Consider the following 15,638-nt stretch of genomic DNA (forward strand, 5'->3'; position numbering starts at 1 on the left):
TCCTTTTTGTCTTCCTGGTTTGCGCTTGGCGATTTGATTTGATTTGCTTGTACCACACGGGAAATGGACTGGTTGAATTTAGGGGAGCAAGGAACCGACTTGATACCATTTTTGTACAGGTGTCCCCTTTTGATTTATGCTGATGTTGACGTTGATGTTTGATAAGAATCGAATTGAAGCGAACTGATATAATTTTGTTTTGTTATGAGTAAGGACAGTCTAGATTGACAGGTAGTAATTATCCCAACACTCAAGAATCACACCCGCCCCCCTCCTATGGATTACTCTAGAGGCCTGCACCTAGAAACATTATATAGCCGTCGACAGTACCGATAATAAATGAGCAGCACATGGGGAGTCGGGCTTTTTGGGAGGCTGGTCGTTGAGTGAGTGAGGGGTATGTGGTCGGTGGAAGAGGATAAGTACTAAGAAGTCGGAGATAATGGAACAGTTCATTCATTCATATATCTATCTGTCTAATGACCCCGAATTGCGATAGATAATAGTATATATGGGCTGGGTAAATATGAATACGCAGTAAGTAGTAATTAGATACATGATACCCAAATTACATGACCATATGGTTATATGTGGTGTGATAAAGCAGAACATAGCAATCTAGACGTCACAATTCTTACTAAATACTACTATAGAATAGTGATTGAATCTTATAAATCTAAGCAGAGCAGAGGAAGCTCAATAATAACTAAGTAGGGGATCTACTATCTACCTACTTCCAACAATTTACTAGTAATCTGTCTATTGCTTAGTTATAGATAGATAGATAGATAGTATTATCAGATCGACCTGTAGGAGTATAGTATAGTATAGTATAGTGTGATCAATGGGGATATCAATTCAGTGTTATCTGTACTAATTGCCTAATGTAGAATACTACTCACTCATACATGGTGTTAGCTGAGTACTTATTAATCTCGTTATCATTTGTAGTATCTTCAAATCGGCTAGTTAAGTTACCCAGGGGAGTGGTGGGGGGGATGGCAGTACCAGCAGAGCAGTATTGAGGTTTTAAGTCATTTAGTGGACATGGAGATTCAGAGCAACAAAATTACAGGGTGTGGTATTCCATCCACCTTTTCCTTTACAGAATTATTTGATAATGGACATGGCGGGAGAGATACAGAGAAACGGTCAAGGAGGGGCAGCAGGGAGAAGGAAGAAATAATTATTCCATCATTCCATAGAAACAACTGTACGATAAAACTGAAATATGTGGAAAAGGGGCCCATAAAGCCATAGATAGATAAAAGAGGCATATTGCACAGATGAACCTTTGGATTTTTTTGGTGTCTTTTTCTCTTTCCCTTCTGTTCGTTTTATGTTTCACCCTTTCCCTTATTTTGTCTGTTTCCCCTAGGTCGTTTTTTGTTTTCACATTTGAGATTCAAGTTCATACACACATGCAAGCACACACAAGACGCACTCTTTTCTCTCACTTCTCTCATGCACACACACAAAACTTTCATTTTCGTTCTCATCTCATTTGGATCCCTGGATTTCGACTACCTAAGTTGCTAGCGAGAAAAAAAGGGGTGTTGGGGAGGGAGGGTTTATGGTAGTGAGGATCATGCGTAGAAAGAAAAGAAAAAAGGTGTGGGGGGAGCATGGGCATGCATGCATGGATGCTAGCCTATAAATGCAAGTTTACGAGGGAAAAAACTGCATTTATTTGCCGCCAAGGCTGGGGAAGTTCTTCTCGTCGACGGCGACAGTGGGAGCAGCAGCAGCAGCGGCAGCGGGGCGCTCGGAGCGGGGACCGTTGCCACGGCCGCCACGGCCACCACGGGGACCACCACGGCCACCACGGCCACGGGGACCAGGGCCACCAGTGCGGGGAGCCTCAACGAAGCGCATGTCGACCTCGAGGATGTTCTTCTCCTTGCGCTGCTTCTCGCGCTTGGCCTTGTCCTCCTTGCCCTTGATGTAGGCATCCTCCTCCTCGGAACGCTTGAGCTCCTTGGCGGCGGCCCACTTCTTGTCGAGCTTGGTGCCCTCGTTGGGAGCACGGACGGGCTTAGCGCTCAGGTCACCCTGGGCGGCCTTCTCGGCAAGGTACTCGGCGTAGGACTTGGACTTGTCGGCAGCCTCCTCGGGCTTCTCCTCGCCGGGGGTCTGGGGCTCGGTCTCATCGGTCTGAGCAATGTTCTCGCCGGCCTTCTCGTCGTCCCAGGTCTTCTCGCCGCTCTGGTTACCCCAGCCCTGGTTCACCTGCTTGCGGGTGTCGCTATCCAGTTCGTCAGTTTTGATCGAGTCCCAAAACTTCTTTTTTTGCCCATCTTCATAAGGACGAAACGTAAAGGGAATGGCTTACGTCTGGCCGGTGCGGGACTGGCGGTCGTGGCGGACACGCTCACCACGGTCCTCACGGGCGCGGAATCCGCGCCGTTGGGCGTCCTTCTCATCGGTGGGCTTCTCGCGGTTGTTGTTTCTGCCGGCGTTGCGGTCACGGAAAGCTGAACGCGATCGGAATCAGTCGGAATGGACTTGCCAGGAACTGGAACCCGATGTAGATGGAAATACATACCGGCCTCGTTGCCAGTGGCACGGCCACCACGGCGAGAGTTGTTGTTCTCACGGGGCTGGGCAGGGGCCTCCTTGGGAGCGTCCCGCTTGCCAACACGGGGAGCGGGCCTGTCTACGGCTTTCGTAGGGGGCTCGGGAGCTCTGTTGGGGTCGAGTTCAGGGTCATTGCCTGTAGTTGCGCAGCGCGAGCAAAAGCACGCTCGAGGTTAGAAAATGATGTAATCCCTTCACGAATTCGAAGTGTAGATGGATCGACGACAAGCGAAAAGAGAGACCAAGGCAAGTCAAAACACGATAGGTAGTGCAAAGTGCAGGATGGGACTCAGGTATGGTAGGTAGGTAGGTAGACAAGGGAAGGGCGAGAATTACCAAGAAGCTCGTAGAGGTTCTGTTATAGTAGATGATATGTTAGCCATCGCATTCCTTGGATGTTTGAAGCTGTCGCTTTCTCTCCCATCTCATCTGCTGTGGTCGTGGTGGTGATGGTGCGAGTTGGTGAGGAGCAGGATAGATTTGTGCAATATTCCTGCCGTCCCCCAAACCCCGCTCGTTGCAATGCAACTGCGCTCCCAACCCAATCCCAGCATTCTTCCATCAATCCAGCCCGTAAATCATTCCTTCCCCCAAATCGCGGATTTCCATCACCCTCGCACAGCAACAGACGGAGAGAAAACGAGAGCCATTCTCTTTTCAAAAGCAACGCACCTTGGACCGGATCTCCGCCATGACGCCTGGTTTTATGCGGGGCCTTCCGGGGAAGGCTTCTCTCTTATCGCAACAATTCGGTCCGACGGAGCGGGCGGGGAGAGTCGACACAGGCAGGAACCTCGACGACGAACGGTATCTGACCTCTCCTTTGTTTAGGGGGGATGGGATAGGATAGTGGTTGGAGTGAAGGGGGTTGACTGGACGGTGGATGGAGGCGACGTTTGTGGTTGCACTCGCCCGATCCGGTAAGGTGCGAATTGCTGCTAAGCGAATCCGGGAATGCGACCTGTGATTGGTCTACAGCAGCTAGGGCTTAGGGTAAAACACCAGCGGATGACGCTGAGATGATGCTCTGCATCGCTGCCTTCAGTTCGGCTTACGCTCGACAGTATGTAGCATGGTTGGATGTTGCTTTTTTCTGCTCCTCTTCCCCTACAGCATTCTGGGGGTGATCTGTAGATCACTGCCATCCCAATTCCATTCCCCTCCTTTGTCATACGTCACTACTCCATTCTCCATCCTCTTTCTTCCTTTCTCTTTCCCTCGGCCGTTGTAGCTTTCCCCCAATTGCCGAGCTCCGTACTAGCTGGTCACCTGCCATTCCAGTTACTTCCCTATTCGAGTAGATACCTTCCCCTAGCTCTCAGAGCTCTCCCAAGAGGGAATTCATCCACATAGTAGTACCTCTAGAAAAAAAAAAAAAAAAAAAAAAAGTAGCAGCAAAAGGAACAGAGGAATCTAAGTAGAAGCAGAGAAGTAATAAAATGATTCATGAAGATGAATAGAATAGAATGCAATGCCGCAGGGATGCAACATAACCCAGACCAGCAAGAAATACACATGCAAGCCACCGTTTCACTGCAGCCCAAATAATCACCATCACCATAGCAAGAAAAGAAACACATCATATAGCTATGTCCGCAAGAGCTGAGAGTAAAAAGTGCGACCCAATTCGAACTGCACCGCAGTCGCCCTCGGGCCCATTATACCAGTCATGCATGTACACAAAAAACCATGTCCCAACTTTTATCGCGGCCTTTCTTTTTACTTTCCCTTTTTACCCTTCTTTCCTCCGCTCATTCCGCGCTCAAAGGAACAAACAGCCAACCGCTTTTTTTCCAGTTTCAAAGGCGTCAATCAATCAAAAGCGCCACAGCAACAGCAGAACAGCAAGCGAACCAATATAAACAAATGGTATCAACCGCAAACGCCAGGCAATGCTTCAAAGTTTCAACTTTTGTCTTCCAGTCATAGAAGAAAGCTATGAAGGAAATCCGTCAAGCATGTCTCTCTCTTCCGACCGTGGTATCCCTCGAACCGAAAGAGGGAAGTCAGTGCCGGATGTGAGATTACAAAACAAGAAACAAACGGGTTAATGGCGGGTATTATTCTGCTCGTAACTGAAAGGAGTCTGGAAATGCATGCTAGCACTCAATCCAAATGGATCGGCATCCAGCATAGGTTCATAGTTCCCCATGAGGTGGTTCGCATTATTGTATGCGCCATTGGCTCCCTCTCCCGCATGTTGGGTGTATTGGTTGAGATTATGAGCCCCCATGGGGTGAGAGCCCGCCGGCACAGATGCGGCATTGTTGTAGCCGGAGACATAGGGTGAGGCACCCACGGTGGAATCATGTTCCTCGTCAATCATATCGGCCTGGGCATCGTACTCCTGTTCTGTGCGGACATTAACCAAGGGTTCAATACCACCACGGACCTGGAAGAAAACAACAATGCGACAATGGAGTTAGCTTACCCAGTTGGTCATAGTGCTTCTGGAATGGCGATGGGTAGTACGCGGAGGGGACGCGGGGAGCTCGGGGATTCGTACCACCCGGCATGGCGGCCTTTGGGTCGGTCGACTCCGGCTGGCCGATGCTCATCGGCGGCGAGGTTTGGCTGATATTTCGCGAGTGCGACAGCATCTGCGAGCGCTGCTGGGCCTGGGGATCCACCCCAACCGGCGACATGGCTCCCTGGAAGGGGAAACCGGGGGATTTGGCGTGGGACGGAGAGGAGACATGGGACGGAGGCGTGGCCTGGAACTGTGGCGACGGAATACCATACGCACCATCACGATGTTGAGCCATGCCGAAGGGCTCCTTGGGAGCGATGCCAGGATGCCGTTGAGCCGAGGTTCGGTTTACGGCAGCACGCTCGAGGGTGGAGGGAGGCTTCGCTGCCATTGGGGTGGGCTTAGCGGCGCCCGCGCCAGGGGCCCCGGCCTTGAGTCGCAGCTCAGCTTGCACATCGATTCCTACGGTCGGTCAGTATCTCACGTATGGGACAAGGATCGCCCCGAGGGCGCTTATCAGAAAAGGGGCTTGCAGGCTTGCAGTTGGGTATGCGAACGGGGGAGACCAACCTTTTTCGAGCAAGATACGTTCGAGCAAGGAGTTCTTGTAGCGCAGCATCAAGCATTCATCAGCGGCGCTACGATGATTCTGCTGGAGGGTCTGCAGGGAGTCTTCATTGCGCTTAATGGTGGACTCGAGCTGGCGGATGTACTCTGTGCGACGCTCACGGAAGGCGGCCTGGGCCTGGCGGTTGCGTTGCTTCCGCTCCTCCGAGGTAGCATAGATCTGACGGCGGCTGTTAGCTTCATGCCGGGTAAGGGATGGGATCAAGGGTCCAGATAGATAACAAGATCGATAAAGGCTGAAGAGGGGAAGGGAGTAATAAGGTGCAGATGAGATAAGTAGTCAAGGGGACAGCAAGAATGGAGGGATATGACAGGACGATAAGGGATGAACAATCGCAATGATAAATGATAATAATAAACGCAGTGCGGGGCCCCGGACTGGCACGCAGGGACAAATCACTGGGGGAGGAGCAGCGATAGGCACCAACAGCACAGCCAGTGATGATGCTGGATGAACACCAAAAGACGTGATGGATGTGATGATAGATAGATAAAGGTAATAGAAATGAGATAAGAGAAAAACAAGCAACGACCACCACGAGGTATAAAAAGCCAAAAGGGTCGGTCGATCTGGATCCGGGGTAAAACAATAAAAAACAGAGTTGAGGACAGCCACCCTCGAAGAATTCTTACGTACTGGTTTTCTTCCCCCTTTGCGCTTCTGAGTCTGGGTCACATCTTGCATCAGAATCTCCCCCTCGGCCTCAGGTGTTGACACCGCCGAACTGATCGAGCCTTCAGGCAACGGCTCGGTCTTGGGGACAACCGGCTCAGTGGCCGGGTTGTCATTTTGTGTGGAATTGCTTGTCTCAACCATGGAGACCATTGGATTTGGCTATGTATGAGGAAGGGGGGATGGGAATTTAGCCTCGTTCTTTTCTGTGTTTGCTGGCCGTTCTTGTTGCCTGTCCGGATTGCCCAAAAGACAGGTCGATTATGGGAAATTCCCCCCTTGCGTGCTTGGTGGATGGAGAATGACGCACCCAACAAGAACGAAATCCGGGGGCGTGGGATATTATAAAATTAGCAAGGAAAGAAAAGGGAACAACAGAAGAAAAAGAAAAAAAGGCAGATGACGACGGCCGGGATCGAATATCAAAAGTCTCTTCTTCTTCTTCCTCTCTTCTCTCTTGTCTGTCTTTCTCCCAAAGACCGGGCTAACAAGACAGCGGACTTAATTTCCCCCTCACACAAAATAGACGCGGTGAACGATCACGAAAGACAAAATGGTAATAGAATACACAGCAGGTAAAAAAGTTAGCCGGCGGGGTTATGGAATCTGATAATTCAGACGCAGGAAACGCGCGGCTGGGCGGCAGAAAGGGACGTGCGAGGGCTGGCAAAGGGTCGCAAGGAGGCCAGCGGAAGAGGTGACATAAAGGAAATTGATGATGGAATACCCAGATAGCCAGCAGGTTCGGAGGGAAAGTAGGAGAGAAGCGCGAAGAACAGTGAGAGGGGAAGGGTGGGAAGGTGAGAGTGGGAAAGATGTGAGGTAAAATTATTTACTAAAAAGAACGGGGATGTTATTAAAAGGAAAAAAAAGGTCGAATAAGGGCCTTCTTCTCTTGGTCCAAGCCTGGTGGGTTGGAAAATTCGAGCAAAGAGTGGGCAAAAATAATATTTAATGGGGACAGCAGAAGGAACGGGAAAAAATAATAAAAAAGAATTTTATTTTATTTTTCTTTTGGCTTCTCTTCGAACTTTCCTTTTAGGTCAAGGCAGAGACTTTCCCAGGGGAAAAATCCAGCCCATCATCCCCATCCACTCCCTCCGTCCACTCACGCGAGACGGTGCAATGAGTGTGAGAGGGGAAAATGGACCGAACGGAACGAGCTTCGGTTTCGCCGCCGCTGGTCAAAACTCTTTTTGACTTTTACACTACTTTTTTGACGCCTCGTCTGCTCTTTACCTTTTTCTGCTTTTAAACAACTGATGTTCTCTCGCGCCCATCCGGTTTCTGTTTCTTCTAGTAGTTCTAGTAGTAGTTCTACGCATTCTTCCCTGCCCCTGCTTTAGTTTCTGCCCATCCAACATCACAAGAGCCACTCTCCCCTCATTGCCCAGTTACAACCCCCCCGCCTCCCTCCCCTCTCCTCTCAGCTTTTCTCACATACACTGGCACTTTCTTTGCTTTTCTGTCCACTCAGGTCCTCGATGCAATTCTTCCCTCCTTGCTAGGAGCGGTTTTCCTCGGCCGCGACACCAACTTGAGCGAGATCCACTGCAAGGTCAGACCCAGCCGAAGATCCGCCCAGGGTGAGTCGTCAAACTCGTCACTGCCTCCGTGGTCCAAGTTACTACTTATGCCCTATTTGAAGGAGCTTACTCCTCTGGTGGTGCTGGTGGTGGTCCGTCCACCAGGCGATGCAGGCTCCGAAACGGAGTGGAGAGCAGGAGAACGTGTCGTTGTCCTTTCTTATTCCTTTCCGCTTCTCTCGGAAGTGGCTACTGGGGGTGTGGATGCGAGCAACCTTGAAAGCAATGCCATTGTTGCGTCGGTTCCAGCTAGCTCAATCTGGACCAGAACTGTGTAGTATCTATTGCAGGCGATAAAGTAGATGCCAGTCTTTTCTCCTATCGACAAGTCATGAGCAGACTTCCCTGCCCCTTTCTGGTGGGCACGTTGTTAATATCTTCATCATGCCGCGGAGATGTTCCGGCAGGTCAAGACAAAGTTTTCCGTGGTTCAGCTGGGGCGGATTCCTTGTCCTGCTGTCGTACGAACTCGGGGGTCTTGCGTGGACACACCAGGTTCCCCTTCTATCCTTTTTTGACTCCTCTTTCTATTGAAGGCGGTGGGCTTATGATTGATTGATTTAATTGAACCTCGGTCTAAGTACCGTGGCAGGAAGTAATCCGACAGTCAAGAGAATTCTGGTCTAACTCCACGAGAGAGGTCGTACGAAATGCCCGGGACCCTTGAAGGAGGAAGAAACAGCGAGGAAAATCACGCAGATCCAGCCAGACTAGACCCAAACGGGACAAGGTGAATACGGCAAAGTTTCGTCCCTGACCCCGTGACCAGTGGCCATTTGGGGGCATAATACGGCATAATGACCATACGGTACCACGAATCCATCTCGACTAAATTACCTTTCTTATCCTCCCAGAAATCTCTCAGGGTCTGGGATACAACACAAGATAGTCTGATCTGTCTGGTCTGTTCGGAATCCCGAGGATAACCATTTGGATGACAGTCCTTGGCATGTCTGTTAATAGAACCGTCAGACTAGAAGAGACTTCCTTCTGGATGCTTTGTGTATACAATGAGAGCACCTGATCCGACAGCCGAACTTCCGGTTTCCATTTCCCCCTCAACGCAAACCAACCAACTAATCCAGGATGTACCTGCAGGACAGCCAGACTAGACAGAAGACACTATGACTTACTCGGTTTAATACTACTACTTGTGGGATATACACAGTAGTAGTAAGTACCCTAGTAGGAGACTGCCGATGGAAGGAGGTCTCCGCCAGCCAACCACCTCCAGGGCCTCGCCTATGTCCCGTCATCGTACGTCGCTCCGAAACTCCGCCTTCAGGCAGAAAAGGCAAAGTGACTGTGACTTGACATCACGAGGATCCGCCACGGGATCATCTGAGGATGATGGGCTGATCGGAAGGAATTCCAGTGCCCGTACCTGTTGCTGTTGCTGTTGCTATTGCTGGGTGGACTTGCGGCGACTACCGATGAGCAGCAGCAACTATTGACCAGATCCTTCTTGGCAGACTTGGATTTGTTGTCGCTGCTGCTGCTACTGCTGCTGTTGCTGTGCTTGGAAGATGAATATCAGAATGGAGAGAGCGTAGCACTTCTGTACTCCGTGAAGTAGAACGTATTCCCGTCGGAGTAAATCTGAATCCAGACCGAGTCAGTTGTTTCAACATGTTAACTAGTTAAATCTCCATCAGATCTGCCGGTGACAGCGCCTGGACCCTGATGTCATTCCCAGGTCTTTCCTAACTATACTCAATCACTCCCTTCTACTCGACTCTATACTCTTTCTTTCACTCTACCCCTATACAAGACCACATTCATTCAATTCAATTCCAAATGTCAATACAATTACTCCAAAGAATGATTGCTACCCTTCCATCCCCCATTCACCATCCCCTGAGCGCAACTCCGAGAAACCAAAAAAATAATAACCGCGGCGATCGGCTTTCCATCGGCTCTTCCCCCACCACCGAAAAGATGGACTGACTGATTATTCATTCCCTTCATTTCTTTTTTCACATGAAGACCAAAAAAAACACTACATCCTCAGCTCCCCATCGTCAACCACCCCATCTAATCTAATCCCGCCTGTCAGACTTTCTGTCTCCTGCATCTCTGAAAAGGAACAACACAAGAGGCTCACCTGCGCGCCGATGCAATCCGTCTCCGCCCGCCGCAATCCAGCAACTGCAACTTGAACCCGCCGCATCATTTTCCCCTCTTCTCCCCCCAATCTCCTCCCCCTCGGCTATTGCGATCATCAGTCATGGCTCCCTCATCGGCTCTCTCCGCCAACATTGGCGCAACCCCCCAACCTGACAGTCCTGCTGCTCCCACACAGATCCCCGAAAAGGTTTCTGCGGATGACCAGAAGAAGTCCGCCACGACGACTGCCCCAAACAATGCCCCCTCAGCAGAGAACCCCGCGCAACAACAGCGCACGAACAACAACGATGACGATGACGATGACGACGAATCAGAATTTGATGAATTAGATGGTACTTCTATACACTCTCTTTCTTCAATTCCGATGTATATTGTTATCTAACAAACAATGTAATATAACAGAGGTCCTCGACGACTTCAAACCCAAACCATCCCCCGCCCCCGCCAAACCCGATGCCGCACAACCATCTGCCCCCGATGACTTCGACGAGGAGGCCTTCCTCCGCCAACTCGAACAAGATATGGCGAATATGATGGGCGGTGGTGGCGGCGCCAGCAATGACGCTGCTGCGGCTGCGGCTGCGGCTGGCGCCACCGATACCAACGATGGCGGCCTCGACAAAGACGCCGAGGCATTCGCCAAGATCCTCGAGGAAAGCGGAGTCTCGCCGTCCGACTTTCTGAAACAGCTCGTCGGAGACGTCATGATGAAAGGCGACGACGATAACAGCACTACGGCCGCCACCGCGGGCTCTTCAGCAGCACCAGCACCAGCAGCATCATCAACGCCATCAACAAGTGGCACCGCAGCACCTGAAACCTTCAATGACACTATCCAGCGCACAATCGAACGGATGAAAGAATCCGGCGACAAAGCCACAGCGGCAGCCTCGGAGGACGACATGTCGGATGATCTGGTAGCGCAACTCATCAAGGCGATCGAGGCGGGGGCATCGTCAGGTGAAGGTGGTGACGAGGGGGATCTGACGAAGATGTTCATGGGCATGATGGAGCAATTGTCGAATAAGGAGATCTTGTACGAGCCAATTAAGGAGCTTGACACGAAGTTTGGGCCGTGGATCAAGGAGAATAAGGGCAAGGGCAAGGTGTCGGACGAGGATATGGCAAGGTATGAGAGGCAGGCTGGAGTGGTCAGGCAGATTGTGAGTAAGTTTGAGGAGAAGGGGTATTCGGATGAGGATCCGAAGTGTAGGGAGTACGTGTGGGAGAAGATGCAGGAGGTAAGCCCATCCCATTGCGATCATTTGTCGTGCTGTTCAGTACTAACTCGGGTTCTAGATGCAAGCTGCGGGTAACCCGCCTGATGAGCTGATTTCTGCTCCTTGGATGGAGGATCTTAAGGGTCCGGGTGGTGGTGCTGGCGCGGGTGGTATGCCTGATTGTCCGCAGCAATGATGAGTACCAGTAGTAGTTATAGAATTCTAATATATACACACACGCTTGGGCTGAAGGATAGTATTCATGTTGACCCAGACTCAATGTCTACTATCGTACAGAACCTCTTGGAAAACAGTCTCGTCACCTATAATAGTACTCTCAAATCCCGTAGTCTCCAGAACCCTAGGGCTAAGACGCCGTATAATATAGAAAATAGAATTATAATTTTGATAGAGATTTTGTATAAGACATACTAGAAGAGAATCTTTTATAAGTAACCTATCTGGCTGTTACTGACTCGGCAGAGTGCCAATAGCCGCGCTAAATATGAGGGTAATTACTACTACTACTACTACTACTACTACTACTACTACTACCACCACCACCACGACTACTACATGATAGTAGAGTATCTCTTACAGACTATCCTCATAGAAGTTTCCCAACCCTAATTCCAAGACGGCCTATTCGCCCTTTGGTTAACTCCCAAGCCTAATGGATCAGGACATGGGTTCCCGCCCCATAATATGTTTAGTACTCGTTCCGTTCCGTCTCTGATGTCCCTTATCCCCCACAACCCCAACCTCCCCCGGCCCAGTACTACTTGAGGACATGAATGATCATCACCTATCGTCCAAGCTCCCTCAACCAAATCTATAATAAATTCGGTTCACTTGAATTAGAGAAGATTCCCTTCACCCTAGTCAGGACAAGCCGGGCTCGCCGTGAGGTATCAAGTATCAGATAGTTACTATGATCCTCCGAGTGATCGGATACCTTTCGAGCCAATCATTACCTACATACAAACCCTTCACCCCTAAGTACTCTTGCAAAGGGTTGTTAGTCGGTTGGTAGGTTGCTTCAACTCTTCCTACTTTACAAAAGGAGAAGCACGGAAGATTATTTCTCCTTCTTCCCTTCCCTCCTAAATCAATGGACACATCCCTTGATTGAATCTAAGAACTTGTTCATCATCTTCACCTTCATATAAGAAGGAAGTATCGGAGTGTGCCAACAAAAATTCACCATATAATCCCATCATCATATCACACCCCTTTCACAACGCAGATAGTTCATTATCATCACCACATCCACTCCATCATGGATGCCTCAACACCAGATAATAGTCGCGACCGCATTCTCCACCAAATCCACGGAGTTCTCTTCGAGTTCCTCCGAGAGTCTAAAGACACAGGCGGCCCGATGCGAATACTCGGTGATACTCCAAATAGCATACTCGATCCTAAAGATTATCTAGGATCTATACGCCCCTTTGTTACAGAAATCCAGAATTGCGTCCATGAATTCAATGCAAATATCAAGACTTGTTTCCTTGCAGTCAACATCTACCCTGGAAAGCACACCTACTTTGTGGTGGGCCTTAATCATACCGATTATGACTATCAGACTGCTCATGAATCCAAGACATTGGTACCCGTTTATATCCTACGCCTATCAAAAAGAAATCCCAGGATTTTCAGAAAACGGGAGCTGGATGGGCAAATTGCTGAGACTCTTCGGATCATGCATAATGGCCACGGTCATGATTCTCTCCCTTTGGTTGATGATTATTGTGATCCGGATAGACAGTATAGTAATCCGAGATGTCTTAGTAGTGACTTTGCTGTGTAAGTTATGTGTGTTGGGGTGAGGAGCAGATAACGGATGCGTCATGGAATCTGGTGCATCTGTTGGTAACTGGTTGTAAGTAGTTACCAGTAACATGGTTGGTTCTGCTCTATTGGGTTTGCATAGTCTTAGCCCTAGGGTTGGGAGACCACGGAATTTGAAAGTACTACCATGGAGCGGGAACCTGGGTTGAAGCTCTTACGATACATGACCATGTCCTGACCCATTAGGCTTTGGAGTCTTTCAAAGGGCGAATACGTAGGCCGTCTTGAAATGAGAGATGGGAAATGAGGATAGTTTGTCAGAGCATTATGCATATAGTAGCTTACCAACACTTCTAGTGAGCAGTGGCACATCTATGTGCTAAGCAAAAACATGGTATGAAATATATGGACAGACTAGATTACTATCTGAGAATTGACTATACTGGATGATTTGCTAATTAACTACTGTCTAGATAACCGGGTGGGTGGGTAGGTAGTAGTACCCTATATCATGCACCTCATTCATTCAACGCCAGACCATATCATACCAGACCAGACCAGACCATGCTTTTGCCCTGCCCGTAACAACAAACGTGATGTTAGTAGTGACAACAGTCCCATCGACCCGCGACAAGACACTCTCATATCCATATCCAATACACAGACATACAGATGAAGGCAACAATCACGACATATCCATATCCTGACTATGCGCAAATCCCCCACTTGACCCAGGGATATCAGGATCACCATCATTCCCCGCTAGATCCATGAACAGATCGTCGTATTCTTCTTCGTCACTAAATGAGATGTTCATCCCACCATTACCTCTACCAGCAGGAGCACCTGAATCAAACACTCCGTGGTGAGGCTGCTGCTGTTGTGGCTGTGGCTGCTGGTTCAAATACTCCAACCGTTCCATCTCGGCCGCTTGTTCTTGCAAGTACTCGTCTAGAGCATATGCGTCTACATCGTCTAAGTACGTATTCGTTAGCACTCTCATCATAAGCCATCTCAAGGCAGGTAAAAAAGTTAGACATACCATATCCATTGGCATACCCCTCTTTCTCTTCCTCCTCAACAACACCCATCATTTCCTCCGCCCTCCGCCTCATCACCTCGCCCCACCTCTTCTCCTCCGCCACATGTTCCATAAGCACCAACTGCTCGCCGCGATCCCCAAAACGCCCATCATCCCGATCCCGCTTCACGCGATTTAAAAACACATTCCGGCGTGCCGAGGGGGACGCACTTGATTTTAAGTGCTTGGTCATGGGGTTGGAGATGTTGTTGGCGTAGCGGTGGGCATAGTTGGGGGAAGATTGGATGTTTCTTTGTCTTCTTGCGAATTGGTGGTGTGATTGTTGTTGTTGCTGTGGTGGCGTCGGGGATGGTGGTGCTGATGCCGATATGGAGGGGAGTTTCGTGGGTGTTGGAAGTGTGAAGGGGCTGGAGGGGATGTTGAATTGGGTGCTGTTGTTGGAGGTGGCGGCGAAGATGTTGGGTGTTGCTGAGGGGGTGTTTGTGAGACGGCGTGGTGAGAGGGGAGATGGTCGGGTAGGTGTGTATTGTTGGTGCTGCTGTTGAGGTGGTGGAGGTGATGATCCTGGTTGCTGCTGCATGGGGAGGGGAGCAAACATCATTGTGAATGTCTGTAGTTGATTGATTGAAGTAATGCGATTCAACCGGATGGGTGGATAGAGGGTATGTCAAGTCGTAACGCGTGGAGGTAGTGAAGATATCGTTGTAAATATAGGAATGGTTTCCTCGTCACTCATGCAACAAAGACAGAAACAGATTAGTTGTTCAGTAATCACAATTGCCACTCAATCGTATCTATCCAGTTGATGATAGTAGAGATGGTTGTCCGGAGAGATCAGCAATGGCCGCGGCGGAACAACGTGAAAGGCGGCAGGGATTCGCGAGCGCGTCCGACACGACGCCACGTGCTCACTAGTCTGCTTTGGGATATATAACATTCCTCAGGCTGTCAGGCACCACGGTACCTTTGACCCCTCCGCTGTGCGACGCATCATATGTAAACGGACAATATGATTATGCGGTCTTTTGCATCGTACATTATCATGATAGATTTATTCCGAAGGTTTTATATCTGATCTTGCTGTTGTGCCACTACTGACGTCGTAGATCGAGAACTAGGTGTTGGGGTGTCTGATCGCTCATACTCCTTATTCTGAGTGGTTACGATATAGAGGTAGAGGTGTTGCTCAATGGTGTTGTGTGTGGGTGAGAGAGAGAAAGACCTGGATCGGCTTTAGATAATGCAAGTTGACGATAAACTCACATTGCAGGATCGCATGTTCCTGGCGCACTGTTCACTACCGGCATATTGTGTGGACCAAGACATGTCAGTGATTGTGCTATTTCCTACCGAGGTCGTCTGTATTAAACATGGTGAGAAGGCTTGAATCATCAGACGCTACGATGTATGACCTGTATAGTAAATAGGTAACTACACATATGCAGCATATCTAATCTAGCAAAACTGCCATGACATCATTGACAGTACAATTACTGCAGAAATCCTTCTCAAGTCATTTTTTTTT

At 49.4% G+C, this 15,638-nt stretch overlaps 5 protein-coding genes across 5 annotated transcripts; 2 read left to right on the forward strand and 3 right to left on the reverse strand.

The window, feature by feature from the left end:
• Nucleotides 1-1,382: 1,382 nt before the first annotated feature.
• On the reverse strand, nucleotides 1,383-3,451 carry stm1 (putative telomere and ribosome associated protein Stm1). The gene is made up of 5 exons (XM_025622908.1): nucleotides 3,250-3,451; nucleotides 2,914-2,932; nucleotides 2,546-2,713; nucleotides 2,333-2,474; nucleotides 1,383-2,245 (listed from the first exon to the last, which is right to left on the reverse strand). The coding sequence occupies exons 1-5, from the start codon at nucleotides 3,268-3,270 to the stop codon at nucleotides 1,687-1,689; spliced, it is 909 nt and encodes a 302-aa protein (XP_025481400.1). The 5' UTR covers nucleotides 3,271-3,451; the 3' UTR covers nucleotides 1,383-1,686.
• Nucleotides 3,452-4,624: 1,173 nt separating this feature from the next.
• BO87DRAFT_304936 (bZIP transcription factor) lies at nucleotides 4,625-6,500 on the reverse strand (the record flags this gene model as incomplete). Its single annotated transcript, XM_025619302.1, has 4 exons — nucleotides 4,625-4,929; nucleotides 5,009-5,509; nucleotides 5,618-5,834; nucleotides 6,312-6,500. The coding sequence occupies 4 exons, from the start codon at nucleotides 6,498-6,500 to the stop codon at nucleotides 4,625-4,627; spliced, it is 1,212 nt and encodes a 403-aa protein (XP_025481401.1).
• A 3,775-nt stretch (nucleotides 6,501-10,275) lies between these two features.
• Nucleotides 10,276-11,448, forward strand: pex19 (putative peroxisomal membrane protein receptor Pex19). Its single transcript, XM_025622909.1, has one exon. The coding sequence runs from the start codon at nucleotides 10,390-10,392 to the stop codon at nucleotides 11,374-11,376; it is 987 nt and encodes a 328-aa protein (XP_025481402.1). The 5' UTR covers nucleotides 10,276-10,389; the 3' UTR covers nucleotides 11,377-11,448.
• A 1,111-nt stretch (nucleotides 11,449-12,559) lies between these two features.
• On the forward strand, nucleotides 12,560-13,568 carry BO87DRAFT_414513 (uncharacterized protein; the record flags this gene model as incomplete). The annotated part of the gene is made up of 3 exons (XM_025626637.1): nucleotides 12,560-13,086; nucleotides 13,429-13,465; nucleotides 13,545-13,568. The coding sequence occupies 3 exons, from the start codon at nucleotides 12,560-12,562 to the stop codon at nucleotides 13,566-13,568; spliced, it is 588 nt and encodes a 195-aa protein (XP_025481403.1).
• BO87DRAFT_330952 (uncharacterized protein) lies at nucleotides 13,518-14,921 on the reverse strand. Its single transcript, XM_025620319.1, has 2 exons — nucleotides 14,114-14,921; nucleotides 13,518-14,046 (listed from the first exon to the last, which is right to left on the reverse strand). The coding sequence occupies exons 1-2, from the start codon at nucleotides 14,712-14,714 to the stop codon at nucleotides 13,757-13,759; spliced, it is 891 nt and encodes a 296-aa protein (XP_025481404.1). The 5' UTR covers nucleotides 14,715-14,921; the 3' UTR covers nucleotides 13,518-13,756.
• Nucleotides 14,922-15,638: the final 717 nt, after the last annotated feature.

This window comes from Aspergillus neoniger (assembly GCF_003184625.1).
Source record: "Aspergillus neoniger CBS 115656 unplaced genomic scaffold BO87scaffold_10, whole genome shotgun sequence".
NCBI lineage: Eukaryota > Fungi > Ascomycota > Eurotiomycetes > Eurotiales > Aspergillaceae > Aspergillus > Aspergillus neoniger.

Bases quoted from the DNA above. Each gene is read 5' to 3' on its own strand.
- stm1 (XM_025622908.1), bottom strand. From the start codon at position 3,270: ATGGCGGAGATCCGGTCCAAG. The intron at 2,475-2,545 runs GTATGTATTTCC...GATCGCGTTCAG, and splicing joins TGCCACTGGCAACGAGGCCG to CTTTCCGTGACCGCAACGCC. The intron at 2,246-2,332 runs GTAAGCCATTCC...CGAACTGGATAG, and splicing joins CAGTCCCGCACCGGCCAGAC to CGACACCCGCAAGCAGGTGA.
- pex19 (XM_025622909.1), top strand. From the start codon at position 10,390: ATGGTACTTCTATACACTCTCTTTCTTCAATTCCGATGTATATTGTTA.
- BO87DRAFT_330952 (XM_025620319.1), bottom strand. From the start codon at position 14,714: ATGATGTTTGCTCCCCTCCCCATGCAGCAGCAACCAGGATCATCACCT. The intron at 14,047-14,113 runs GTATGTCTAACT...ATACGTACTTAG, and splicing joins GGGGTATGCCAATGGATATG to ACGATGTAGACGCATATGCT.